The 15,451-nt window shown below is 36.6% G+C and overlaps 1 protein-coding gene across 3 annotated transcripts in view; it reads right to left on the reverse strand.

Annotated features, from left to right (window-relative positions):
* LOC128208039 (lysosomal cobalamin transporter ABCD4-like) overlaps positions 1-15,451 on the reverse strand; it is a 97,561-nt gene that overhangs the window by 9,639 nt on the left and 72,471 nt on the right. For all 3 annotated transcript variants that reach the window (XM_052911336.1, XM_052911335.1, XM_052911338.1), the window contains 4 exons: positions 10,487-10,597; positions 5,191-5,282; positions 2,543-2,585; positions 424-523 (listed from right to left, as the gene is read on the reverse strand). In XM_052911336.1, the coding sequence (XP_052767296.1) occupies positions 424-523; positions 2,543-2,585; positions 5,191-5,282; positions 10,487-10,597 (346 nt within the window). The remainder of the gene's footprint in view (positions 1-423; positions 524-2,542; positions 2,586-5,190; positions 5,283-10,486; positions 10,598-15,451) is intronic.

A 15,451-nucleotide genomic window follows, 5' to 3' on the forward strand; every position in this document is an offset into this window, starting at 1 on the left:
AATATACAGTCATAAATGAGACCTCTAGAGTGTTAACAAGATTTTCCTTCAAGTTGACCTGGTGACCTAGGTTTTGACCGCACATGACCCAGAATCGAACCTTACCTAGAGAGTATTAATATTAACATTCTGACCAAGTTTCCTGAAGATAAATTCATAAATGTGACCTCTATAGTGTTAACAAGCTTTTCCTTTAATCTGACCTGGTGACCTAGTTTTTAACCCCAGATGACCCAATATCAAACTCATCCATTCAAATTGTTGACGACTTGAGCACTTCGTGCTCAGGTGAGCTAAAAATTACATTATTTTGTTTGTTCATGTTTAGTCAATGCTAGAGGGCAGGATTGCAAATCTCCTAAGAATTTCCCATGGAATTTGCTTGTGTGCCCTGACCTCTACCTACACCACCGGTCAACTTACCAGTTCCAATCCACTTGTGTGTCAAGGTCTTTCACCCGGGTGCAGATGTGGCTGAGATCACAGATGGACAGAATCTCATGGATTTCTTCATCCTCAACACCTGTGTGATCAAGCCTTGCTTTAAATATGTTGTTCAATTGTGCCAACTTATCAACCTGTGTGCTGTACCATCAAATTTTAGTCTTGGTTGTAACTTGATATATTTTAAAACAAATAGGTTGGGTGAAAAGGCTTTACTACATTTATTCTAATTTGCAAATGGAAACTTTAATTGACCTCTGACACTGGCTTAGAATTAATTACAAGTTTTACAATATTTTGTTGTACACTCATTGACAAGATGGTTCCAAATTTCTTATAATGCTACTTCTAAAACTTATTAAAATTCTAATTCATTTCTTAGAAATTTAGTTTATTATGTTGGTTAGTGTTTGAAAATCGGACTCCATTTGCTATCGATAATCGAATCTAATTGGACCAAGCATTTCGATTTACTATCGAACAATAATCGAAAATTCATAATATCAGTAAGGAATACATTATTTATACACAGTACCACGAGCATTTAAATGGTTAAACCTGGATTCAATATTGTGATGCTACAGACATGCTTTTTGCAACAGAAAATTAATTTCCATAACCCCTTTCTGTCTTTTAAAGACTAAACGAAAAAAAACATTACAACACAACACATACTTAATAATTGCACATTATACTGTTAAATGATACACACTGGAACATGTAAGTTATCATAATATTTGATCCATGTAAATTTTTTTGTGAACCTGTTAAATTTATTATTTCATAAGAACATCTTTCTTTCATAGAACTTTCAACAAAAAAGTAATTTAGTTAATTACAAACCAAAAATGGTTTTAAAAACAGAATGCATCGAGCCGGGATCCCCGGTATGTACAGGAAAGACCGGACCCACTTCATCATAGAGACAGGTTATTGAAGAATGTTTTATGAAATATATAAACAATTAAGATTAACTTGTAATTTTGGGAGAGACTGTAAGTTTTTAAGCAAAAGTGTTTACATTCACCGCATTTGTGTAAGAGAGTGACATCTCTTGTTTAAATTAACTCAACGAGAATTTACCTGAAAGAAAAAATTACATTTACTCAACTTTTAACACAAAACAAAAAATACGTATTAACCGGAAGTAACATAAGCGACATCGATTTTGGACAACCACTATCGATTGTCGCCGACATAGCATTGTCAGCAACGATTTATCAATTGTACTCGATAATCGTTTCATCACTAATGTTGGTTGTTCATTTCTTGCCGTTATAAAGAGCCAAGCATGGTTCAAAATGTTATTTGTTTTACCTTGTTGCAAAGTCTCTTATAATTGATGTGGATATTAATGATTGATCAACATATAAAACAATATCAGGTTAAGTGAACGAAATGTGTTTGAGCAATTACTTAAGAGTTAAAAAGTTGTTCTTCTTCGCTTAATGGAAATGAATGACCTTATTTAGATAGCAAACATATCTTTTTGTTATTACACTTCGTAAAATTTAATAGATCAGAATTTGAAATAACCATACTTCAATAGAGCTGTCACAGGAGTGACTAACACCCATACACTCTGTCTGGACATAGGAATAGTAACTATTTCCATTTAAAAATAATCACAGATTGTTGTGAATAAAAATGAAGCACATCTAAGCAATTCTTTGGCTGAGCTGCCTTTTTTCTGGGCATAAAAGGGTTGTTAAAACCATGTACCAAAGATTATTTATGAGTAATCCTACGGACACCAATGATTTAGCAAAATATGAGTTGGAAAGGGGCCATAACTCACTAAAATAATGGATTGTAATGGACCTCTATTTTATGGTGTTACACAAATGTCCCAAAACTTATTTAAATCTGTCTACCCTTTCATGTGTTATAGTGTGGAAACTGTGTTTGGCAAATTTCTTCTATGAACAGGGGCCTTTAAAAATTGGTAGTAACCAAAGCCAAAAAATTAAGGTGTTGAACATGTGTACCAAAAATAATTGCAAATTATTTCCAATTTGTTACACAATACATCTATGGTAATTTAAATAAGTTGATCATTTTACGTCATATTTAAAACAAAAAATCTTAAAATACTTACAGAATTTGTGGGATGTGTCAAACTCGCTAAATGGAAAAATAATCTGAAACAAAATCCATTTGGTGAGTTTCATCGAGAAAGATTTTTTAAGGTAATACCGTAACTGATCATTCCATGGTATATTAATCATTGAAACGCATAGGTCATCCATTTATCTCAGTTGTCTGAAAGGTATTAGTTGGAAATGAGTCGCTCACTAATGAGTTTATAGATTTAATGTCGTTATTTTTATTAAAAGAGTCATGACTGTTGATTGTGAAGGTTTTGTTACGGTTGTCATGCAGAAGCTTGAAACTGCCAAGCAGACATCAAAATTGAAAAACAAACCACTAGACTACAAATAACAGTTTGTTTGGTGTTTCCTTCCTCACATTTCTGTGTGTGTTTCCTTCCCAGCATTTTTGTATGTGTTTCCCTACCCTCATTTCTTGGTGGGCTTCCCTCCCCACATTTTTGTGTGTGTTTTCCTCCCCACACTTCTGTTTGTGTTTCCCATCCCCACATTTCTGTGTATATTTCCCTACCCCACATTTCTGTGTGTATTTCCCTAACCCACATTTCTGTGTGTATTTCCCTATCCCACATTTCTGTGTGTGGTTCCCGATCCCACATTTCTTTGTGTCTTTCCCTCCCCACATTTCTGTGTGTGTTTCCCTCCCCACATTTCTGTGTGTGTTTCCCTACTCCACATTTCTGTGTGTGATTCCCTATCCCACATTTCCGTGTGTGTTTCCCTATCCCACATGTCTGTGTGTGTTTCCCTCCCCACATTTCTGTGTGTGTTTCCCTACTCCACATTTCTGTGTGTGTTTCCCTATCCCACATTTCTGTGTGTGTTTCCCTATCCCACATTTCCTTGTGTGTTTCCCTTCCCACATTTAGGTGTGTGTTTCCCTACTCCACATTTCTGTGTGTATTTCCCTATCCCACATTTCTGTGTGTGTTTCCTTACCCCACATTTCTGTGTGTGTTTCCCTATCCCACATTTCTGTGTGTGTTTCCCTCCCCACATTTCTGTGTGTTTTCCCTACCCGACATTTCTGTGTGTTTTATCCTACCCGACATTTCTGTGTGTATTTCCCTATCCCACATTTCTGTGTGTGTTTCCTTACCCCACATTTCTGTGTGTGTTTCCCTATCCCACATTTCTGTGTGTGTTTCCCTATCCCACATTTCTGTGTGTGTTTCCCTATCCCACATTTCTGTGTGTGTTTCCCTCCCCACATTTCTGTGTGTTTTCCTCCCGACATTTCTGTGTGTTTTTCCCTACCCGACATTTCTGTGTGTGTTTCCCTATCCCACATTTCTGTGTGTGTTTCCCTGACCCCCATTTATGTGTGTTTCCATAACTCACAGTTCCGTGTTTGTTTCCATACTCCAAATTTCTGTGTGTGTTTCCCTATCCCACACTTCTGTGTGTGTGTTTCCCTACCCCACACTTCTGTGTGTGCGTTTCCCTACTCCATACTTCTGTGTGTGTGTTTCCCTACCCCACACTTCTGTGTGTTTCCCTACCCCACACTTCTGTGTGTGTGTTTCCCTACCCCACACTTCTGTGTGTGTGTTTCCCTACCCCACACCTCTGTGTGTGTGTTTCCCTACCCCACACTTCTGTGTGTGTTTCCCTACCCCACACTTATGTGTGTGTGTTTCCCTACCCCACACTTCTGTGTGTGTGTTTCCCTACTTCTGTGTGTGTGTTTCCCTACCCCACATATCTGTGTGTGTGTTTCCCTACCCCACATATCTGTGTGTGTGTTTCCCTATCCCACATTTCTGTGTGTGTGTTTCCCTAACCCACGTTTCTGTGTGTGTGTGTGTTTCCCTACCCCACACTTCTGTGTGTGTGTTTCCCTACCCCACATTTCTGTGTGTGTGTTTCCCTCCCCACATTTCTGTGTGTTACCCTACCCCATATTTGTGTGTGTTTCCCTACCCCACATTTCTGTGTGTGTTTCCCTGACCCCCATTTATGTGTGTTTCCATAACTCACAGTTCCGTGTTTGTTTCCATAACCCGCATTTCTGTGTGTGTTTCCCTATACCACACTTCTGTGTGTGCGTTTCCCTACCCCACATTTCTGTGTGTGTTTCCCTATCCCACACTTCTGTGTGTGTGTTTCCCTACCCCACACTTAAGTGTGTGTTTTTCCCTATCCCACATTTCAGTGTGTGTGTTTCCATACCCCACACTTCTGTGTGTGTGTTTCCCTTACCCACATTTCTGTGTGTGTGTTTCCCTACCCCACATATCTGTGTGTGTGTTTCCCTACCCCACATTTCTGTGTGTGTGTTTCCCTACCCCACATATCTGTGTGTGTGTTTCCCTACCCCACACTTCTGTGTGTGTGTTTCCCTACCCCACATTTCTGTGTGTGTGTTTCCCTACCCCACATATCTGTGTGTGTGTTTCCCTACCCCATATTTGTGGGTGTTTCCCTACCTCACATTTCTGCGCGTGTTCCCCTCCCTTACTTCACCTCTAAATTTTGAAAAAATGACCACCTGAAAGATTCAAATAACATCATAGGATGCCCCAAACTACCTGTTACTATATTGAACTATAAGCTTTGTGTTCAAAGCTATGTTTCTGCTTGTTGTAGCTGATATGTTGCTTATAAATGTGACATACACATCACATTGTTATACCTGTTGTCTCAATGATCCGTCAGTGAAGTAGGGCTTTTGTGGAAGGAACAACAGCAAATGAGGCTTTAACTGCATATTTTGAACGACACTGCCTGGAAGTTAAAGGCATTTTAACAATCGGAACTCCTCGGCTAGTATTAAGATATGGCCTCGGATATGATACGGGTCGTAAGAAAATAGTCCATCATGGCCGACCAAGATGTTTAAACAACCAAGAGATATGTTAGTCCAAAGACAGAATGAGAAGCGAACTTTTACCACTTATTTGTGTGTAAGTGTTATTTTTATACTTATTGTATTTTAATAAAATATAAAAATAGTTTTAAAAGAGCCCTAATGAGAAACTAATTAGAAATGTTTTTGGTTTAACAAAATGAGTTTGAACGCATAAACCAGCACACATTTCTTTCAAGACTAAATTCTTTGATATCCAACAGTGGTGGTGATGCAGAAACATTGAAAAATGCTGACATTTTTACTGTGCCAATGAAATGCAGACATTTAAATTTTAATCTTATTGTCATTTCAGAGAAGAGTATGGTACCAGGGGTGCAGCTGACTCTGATTCATGTTCTAATGAAAAAAGGCAGATGAGGTAATGGTTGTGCTATTTTCGAAATTCGGACAATAATTTAACAGTCAAGTATCCTATTGGTTTAAGCCCAAAAGTACCTGCATGTTTGTACAATTAACCAACAAGGATTGACAGTATTAAAATATCAACATTGTAGATGAATTTAAACATGATAACAATTTCATTTCATATTTTTTAATTAACCAGTAGTCCAGAGCTAAAAGCTGCTCTCTCACAGATTGACAGTTCTTCTTGGTCATTCTTCAAAAGCCCAAAGGAGTAATTAAATTAAATTTACACATATAATTAATTATATGGCTTGAAGCAATAGCAAAAAAATATTTCCCAAACAATTGAAATCTGTTCTATTATGTGTGACCTTATAGACTAGTTGGAGGAATTTTTACCAAATTTTCAAACTTGTATATGAAAAACTGTGATCTGATATTATGTCAGCAGTCTAATATCACTGGTTTCCATACATTTGCACAATAATTGCCAATTGGCTCGTTTAAAGACAAAAATAAAAAAAGGTGTCAGAACAGTAAAACTGTGAGGATGCAGCTTTAAATTAGTGTTACACTTAATGTTTTGTGAATACTTTTCTGTTGTTGTACAGGCTTTTAAAATAATTGATCTGAAAATATAATTCCTATTATTGTTGTATTTTCTGTTTTCTATTTCAGGCACTGGAATCCGAATGCAATCAAAAATGCCATTGTATGAGGATTGACCTGCAATGCATGGCAATCATCTTAACACAACTGCAACGCCTTCCTTGGAAAAATGAGTGCAAGATAGAAAAAAAGCGTTCAGTGGAACATCTTGTCATCTTAAATATTTGATGTCTGATATACTGATGTGAAGTTGAAGATAAAAGTCATCTGTTGGTCCGTGATTATTAAATAAATCCGAACATATATTTTAAAAGGGTAAAATGGTAAAGGATTTATATACGCTTTAAGTGGTTTTCCTATATTATGAAGGGAAGATAACTACAAAAAGATGGCATCGGCAGACCAAATAAAGGAGAACTATTTTGTTCAGTTCAATTTTTAAGACTTCAGAAAATCTGTTAATAGGGCACATCCTTGCAAATGCCATATTGTAAACTGGGCTCTTTAAAATGTGAAAAGATGAAAGTGGTCTAGAGGATAAGCCCCACATTCAAGGTTGTGAGTTCAAGACCTCCAAGATACTTTCTCTTGACCTCAGGAAAAGGATGTCCATACTTGTTTCTTATTAGGCAACAGACTTAAGAGCGATTTTGTAAGCTTCCAGCTTGTATAGCAATCTGATAAGGCATAAAATAAGATACTAGCTGACTTCCAAACAGTTTTTCCATTTGTGTTGATTTATTTTTCAGTTTGTTGGAATGTTTATTAGAAGTGATGAGCATTGTTTACTGCAACCAATATTTATTTTCTTTATTAAGTTGAATTTAACGAACACATAACATGACTTGTGAATTTACAGATGCATGTTTATTTTGTTGATTGTATGAGTTTATTTTCTCAAATGATGTAATAAAAGTTATTCTGAATGACTGTCCTTTTTTGTTTGAAGAAAATATGTTGAGGGTTTGGCATAGCATAGTGTCATCATCATCATCATCATCATCATCATCATCATCATCATCATCATCATCATCATCATCATCATCATCATCATCATCATTGTTGTGTACAAATAAAACATTCAAAACAATGTATTAAAAACCAAACTGTCAAGCCAAGTACTCAAAGAGGCACAAGGATATTGCTATAGAGACCGGTAATACAATTAGACAAATAAAATGTAAAGAAAGATCTATAATTCTGACACATGGTAATGCTTTAAATAGTCCTCTCATTGTGTGTTTATGGTTAAAGTGGAGACATACAGTATATTTTGTAATAAAGACTTAAATTTGTATGGCAACTTAAAGCCATATATGGGGATTAAGCGCCAGAAATATTGTGAAGTCTCCCTAAAGACTCAATGCACTTAAAAGGGCTTGGCACAGAAATGAAAGTAAAAATGGGAGCATAACCTAATTTATCATTAGTTTTACATTGGATTGCATACACATGGCTCTGTTATTACTTGACTAATATTAAAAATAAAATTAAGAGACATGTTGATCCAAACTGCAATTATACTTGTTTGCATTTTATGGAGTTGGACATAAAAGAGTCATTTGGTGAAGAGTGATCAAAAGGCTAATTATTCAAAATAGATTAAGTATTATTAAAAAAAGTCTGGTATACATTGCTGAAAAGCTTATTAACCTGGCTAAATATTTGTTTAAGGCTTTTATTTACAAAAAAATAAATCAGTTGAGTATCTTATCAGTTACTCTTTTGGTGTTGTTGTTTTTAATAAAAAATGACAATTTACTCAAAGATATTGAGACTAATAATTATAGATTTAGACAAGTATAATGTGTAAGGAAACTTCTAATGAGTGGGTTTAATCCACAGCCTAGGAGGTAAAGTGAAGCATGATCTGCCTTGAACAAATACAATTTTAAGACAAGATCTGTCAACTTAGTGCACCAGTCAATTGTAACCCCCTCCCCACCCCACCCCAGGTCTGGGGGAATACTAGGGTTAACCAGGGGAAATGGACCTTTTTACCTATCAGGTGGCCCTGCAGTGCTGGTTGAATGTGGTGGTTTTATCTTCGCTTAAAATATAGAGGGGAATGGGCCTTACTTAGAGTTCCTGGGGTGTGGGGGCAATTGGCAGGGATTTTGCCATTGGATTGTCCGCGCAGGGTTGGGATTTTAGCCGGGGTTGGCTGTACTGAAAGTCAAAGTCCCCACTATTTCCCAGACCTGGGGAGGCCGTGGTTACAATTGTCTGGTGCATATCCACATGAACGTTGTATTGGTACTCTAACAATTGAGCTTACTGCGTGGATAGTCACCGCCCCACCCCAACCCCACAGAACTGTTTAAACAAAAAAAAAATCTGCAGCCCAAACCCAATAATGCTGAAGTAAAGGCATGCTTAGATTTCAGCTGGTAAAACTGACTGGGTGCCAAGCTCACACCCATCCTACCACAACCCACAAAAGTCTGCACAATGCAATCAATGATTTTACAGAATAGTAATGTTGTTTTAATGGCAAGGCATAGTGTGAAAAATAACACTGCAAAGTATGAATTAAAACTTACATTTCATAGGGTATTCCTATAACTGTTGAGAAAATGTTGACATTTAGTCCATGCATGCATTTAATCCGATGTAATGATTCATGCATGCCATGAACTGTATGATCATTTCAATGACTGTCAAGTACATTTTCTGTGTGCTCATGATTTTTCTAGAGGAAACAGAGTGCTTCATTTATAAGGAAACATCTAAATATTCATAAAACGAACATTTTTTGAGGTTACAATAAATATTTTCTCTTAAACAAGCACATTTAATTTAACACAGTCCATTTCCTTGTTGTTACAATGGGCCTTCTTTACGCGGATTGAAAGCGGTGTTAATCGCCGGCAGCCGCATCACACTTTTGTATATCCTTACTACTATTTACGAGGTCTATCTCGAAGCTTGCCGGAGATGGCCGAGTTGTTACGATTGGCATTTTAAGTGAACACTGTCCTAGTTTTAGTGAACACTTTTCAAAAAGCTTGTTATATAAAATATTTGAATTCGTTGATATCTCCTATATCTTTTAAGATGAAACATCATTTACCATAAATGACTGGTTATAAGACGCACAGTTTTTCCCTCAGATTTTGATGTAAAAGAATGCCTGCATCTTACAACCAGTAACAAGCTCTTGACATTTTTTTCAGGCCAAAATTGGCTCTTCAGAGAAATAAATGGTGCAAAAACTAGTGTGTTTAGATTTATCTAGAAAGGGATGTCAACCGTGTCATCTCCATCAAGTTTAAACGGGTTAAAACAACAGTTGAAGATCGAGATATGGTGTATCATAAAACGCTTATTATTTTAAATTAAAATTATTTTACGAATTAAATTATTCAGTATTATTTTGTATAAAACAATAATTAAACATGCATATAAAGAAGCATAGCTGTGTACTGTCAAACTATTTTTGTCAGTGGTATGAAAAGATGCGAAAAAGTCACACTGCCTTTAAGCAGTTCAACATACCAATAGTACAAACTGTTGCGATAATTGTCTTGTTTTTTAGCACTTTGCCACTTTCTTTATACCTCTCTGTAGGTGTTGACATTTGAGAACAAACACTTAAGTGAAAATTTTACTGCAAATCAGTTGGTGTTGAATGACCTTGTGAACAGTTCAAGCTAATCTTAAACAGTCAGTTCATCGTGTTTGGTATTTCTGTACTTCTGTATGTAAAAAAAATGGTGAACAACGCAAGGAAAAAATTCTTAAGTAGGCTGCAATTAGGTATTTGTAAACATCTAACGAACAGGCTATAGGCTATTTTCAACAAGTAATAAAACCTATAAATCAAAGTAGAATCATGATATATGATAATTGTTTGGTGTGGAATGACATATAAAAGGTATTGAATGACCAAATACTAATGAAAACAACAATTGCGAACAAAAATGTGGTCACAATATTGAATAAGAGTCAGTTGAGACTTTCGTTGTTAGTGTCATTCAAACTATGATAATGTACATGTAGTTTGCCTCTGACGAATGTTGAGAGATTTATTATCACCCCATCAGGCATCTTAAATTTATATAATCATACATCTGCTCTTCTACCATACTGTCAGCGTCCCTACCTCTGAGTTCTGGCCATATACCATTGATGACCCGTAAGAGGGAACTTTTCCCACAGCCACTGGCTCCTGTCACCAGGACATTGGTTCCTTGCTTGAAACTAAAATTGAGACCTAAAAGTAGAAGAATTAGAAGATTATTTCTCATGACAAGTGCCAGTGGGATGATCAAATATAGTTGATTAATCATTGATGCACACCTAGTATCCATGATTATTGATTTGCAACATGGATTTACCATGTGTATAATATCAAATATTGAGAGTTAACATGATATATATCCATAACAATTATTCATTTTTTTAATAAATGATTCTGTTTTTCAATATGGGTTAATTTCGAGCTGTTTAAGACATATAAACTGTTGACATAAATATAAACCTCAAGGTGTATCATCGGTACATGAGCATTTTGATTTTGACAGTAATGAGTCATCTTTCTAAAAATTCCAGAAAAAATGGCTTGGTTTTATGATGTAGAAATCTCAAAATCGCAGTTTGAATGAAATAAAAATGGCTTTGCAAAATATACCAAACACAACAAAGGCTACAGTGATATCTAATTAATATAATACAATGATAACATTTCTGGTAAAGTGGCTAGACAAATGATATCTTTTATAGTTGGATTTTAATTTACTTGAACTTTGTATCAATTCTCATAATCCTCTTATTTCCTTGAAGAGACTACATATCACAACCCTAGTCTCATATTTCCTTGAAAAGACTACATATCGCAATCCCAGTCTCTTAATTCCCTTGAAGAGACAACATTTCATAACCCCAGTCTCGTATTTTCTGGAAGATACTACACATCACAACCCCAGTCTGGAATTCCCTTGAAGAGACTACATATCACAACCCTAGTCTCATATTTCCTTGAAAAGACTACATATCGCAATCCCAGTCTCTTAATTCCCTTGAAGAGACAACATTTCATAACCCCAGTCTCGTATTTTCTGGAAGATACTACACATCACAACCCCAGTCTGGAATTCCCTTGAAGAGACTACATATCACAACCACAGTCTTGTATTTCCTTGAAAAGACTACATATCGCAATCCCAGTCTCTTAATTCCCTTGAAGAGACAACATTTCATAACCCCAGTCTCGTATTTTCTGGAAGATACTACACATCACAACCCCAGTCTGGAATTCCCTTGAAGAGACTACATATCACAACCACAGTCTTGTATTTCCTTGAAGAGACTACATACCACAACCATAGTCTTGTATTTCCTTGAAGAGACTACATATCACAACCACAGTCTTGTATTTCCTTGAAGAGACTACATATCACAACCATAGTCTTGTATTTCCTTGAAGAGACTACATACCACAACCATAGTCTTGTATTTCCTTGAAGAGACTACATACCACAACCACAGTCTTGTATTTCCTTGAAGAGACAACATACCACAACCATAGTCTTGTATTTCCTTGAAGAGACTACATATCACAACCATAGTCTTGTATTTCCTTGAAGAGACTACATACCACAACCACAGTCTTGTATTTCCTTGAAGAGACTACATACCACAACCACAGTCTTGTATTTCCTTGAAGAGACTACATATCACAACCACAGTCTTGTATTTCCTTGAAGAGACTACATACCACAACCACAGTCTTGTATTTCCTTGAAGAGACTACATACCACAACCACAGTCTTGTATTTCCTTGAAGAGACTACATATCACAACCATAGACTTGTATTTCCTTGAAGAGACTACATACCACAACCACAGTCTTGTATTTCCTTGAAGAGACTACATATCACAACCACAGTCTTGTATTTCCTTGAAGAGACTACATATCACAACCACAGTCTTGTATTTCCTTGAAGAGACTACATACCACAACCATAGACTTGTATTTCCTTGAAGAGACTACATACCACAACCATAGACTTGTATTTCCTTGAAGAGACTACATATCACAACCACAGTCTTGTATTTCCTTGAAGAGACTACATATCACAACCATAGTCTTGTATTTCCTTGAAGAGACTACATACCACAACCACAGTCTTGTATTTCCTTGAAGAGACTACATACCACAACCATAGACTTGTATTTCCTTGAAGAGACTACATACCACAACCATAGTCTTGTATTTCCTTGAAGAGACTACATACCACAACCATAGTCTTGTATTTCCTTGAAGAGACTACATACCACAACCACAGTCTTGTATTTCCTTGAAGAGACTACATACCACAACCATAGTCTTGTATTTCCTTGAAGAGACTACATATCACAACCACAGTCTTGTATTTCCTTGAAGAGACTACATATCACAACCACAGTCTTGTATTTCCTTAAAGAGACTACATACCACAACCACAGTCTTGTATTTCCTTGAAGAGACTACATACCACAACCATAGTCTTGTATTTCCTTGAAGAGACTACATATCACAACCACAGTCTTGTATTTCCTTGAAGAGACTACATATCACAACCACAGTCTTGTATTTCCTTGAAGAGACTACATATCACAACCATAGTCTTGTATTTCCTTGAAGAGACTACATATCACAACCATAGTCTTGTATTTCCTTGAAGAGACTACATACCACAACCATAGTCTTGTATTTCCTTGAAGAGACTACATATCACAACCATAGTCTTGTATTTCCTTGAAGAGACTACATATCACAACCACAGTCTTGTATTTCCTTGAAGAGACTACATACCACAACCACAGTCTTGTATTTCCTTGAAGAGACTACATACCACAACCACAGTCTTGTATTTCCTTGAAGAGACTACATACAACAACCACAGTCTTGTATTTCCTTGAAGAGACTACATACCACAACCACAGTCTTGTATTTCCTTGAAGAGACTACATATCACAACCATAGTCTTGTATTCCCTTGAAGAGACTACATACCACAACCATAGTCTTGTATTTCCTTGAAGAGACTACATACCACAACCATAGTCTTGTATTTCCTTGAAGAGACTACATACCACAACCATAGTCTTGTATTTCCTTGAAGAGACTACATACCACAACCATAGTCTTGTATTTCCTTGAAGAGACTACATACCACAACCATAGTCTTGTATTTCCTTGAAGAGACTACATACCACAACCACAGTCTTGTATTTCCTTGAAGAGACTACATATCACAACCATAGTCTTGTATTTCCTTGAAGAGACTACATACCACAACCATAGTCTTGTATTTCCTTGAAGAGACTACATATCACAACCACAGTCTTGTATTTCCTTGAAGAGACTACATACCACAACCACAGTCTTGTATTTCCTTGAAGAGACTACATATCACAACCACAGTCTTGTATTTCCTTGAAGAGACTACATATCACAACCACAGTCTTGTATTTCCTTGAAGAGACTACATATCACAACCACAGTCTTGTATTTCCTTGAAGAGACTACATACCACAACCATAGTCTTGTATTTCCTTGAAGAGACTACATATCACAACCACAGTCTTGTATTTCCTTGAAGAGACTACATATCACAACCACAGTCTTGTATTTCCTTGAAGAGACTACATATCACAACCACAGTCTTGTATTTCCTTGAAGAGACTACATACCACAACCACAGTCTTGTATTTCCTTGAAGAGACTACATACCACAACCATAGTCTTGTATTTCCTTGAAGAGACTACATATCACAACCATAGTCTTGTATTTCCTTGAAGAGACTACATACCACAACCACAGTCTTGTATTTCCTTGAAGAGACTACATACCACAACCACAGTCTTGTATTTCCTTGAAGAGACTACATATCACAACCATAGTCTTGTATTTCCTTGAAGAGACTACATATCACAACCATAGTCTTGTATTTCCTTGAAGAGACTACATATCACAACCACAGTCTTGTATTTCCTTGAAGAGACTACATACCACAACCACAGTCTTGTATTTCCTTGAAGAGACTACATACCACAACCATAGTCTTGTATTTCCTTGAAGAGACTACATATCACAACCATAGTCTTGTATTTCCTTGAAGAGACTACATACCACAACCACAGTCTTGTATTTCCTTGAAGAGACTACATATCACAACCATAGTCTTGTATTTCCTTGAAGAGACTACATATCACAACCATAGTCTTGTATTTCCTTGAAGAGACTACATATCACAACCACAGTCTTGTATTTCCTTGAAGAGACTACATACCACAACCATAGTCTTGTATTTCCTTGAAGAGACTACATACCACAACCACAGTCTTGTATTTCCTTGAAGAGACTACATATCACAACCACAGTCTTGTATTTCCTTGAAGAGACTACATACCACAACCATAGACTTGTATTTCCTTGAAGAGACTACATATCACAACCACAGTCTTGTATTTCCTTGAAGAGACTACATACCACAACCACAGTCTTGTATTTCCTTGAAGAGACTACATATCACAACCACAGTCTTGTATTTCCTTGAAGAGACTACATATCACAACCACAGTCTTGTATTTCCTTGAAGAGACTACATATCACAACCATAGTCTTGTATTTCCTTGAAGAGACTACATATCACAACCACAGTCTTGTATTTCCTTGAAGAGACTACATACCACAACCACAGTCTTGTATTTCCTTGAAGAGACTACATACCACAACCACAGTCTTGTATTTCCTTGAAGAGACTACATACCACAACCACAGTCTTGTATTTCCTTGGAGAGACTACATACCACAACCACAGTCTTGTATTTCCTTGGAGAGACTACATACCACAACCACAGTCTTGTATTTCCTTGGAGAGACTACATATCACAACCACAGTCTTGTATTTCCTTGAAGAGACTACATATCACAACCACAGTCTTGTATTTCCTTGAAGAGACTACATACCACAACCATAGTCTTGTATTTCCTTGAAGAGACTACATACCACAACCATAGTCTTGTATTTCCTTGAAGAGACTACATACCACAACCATAGTCTTGTATTTCCTTGAAGAG

Source organism: Mya arenaria, chromosome 11 (assembly GCF_026914265.1).
Source record: "Mya arenaria isolate MELC-2E11 chromosome 11, ASM2691426v1".
Taxonomy (NCBI): domain Eukaryota; kingdom Metazoa; phylum Mollusca; class Bivalvia; order Myida; family Myidae; genus Mya; species Mya arenaria.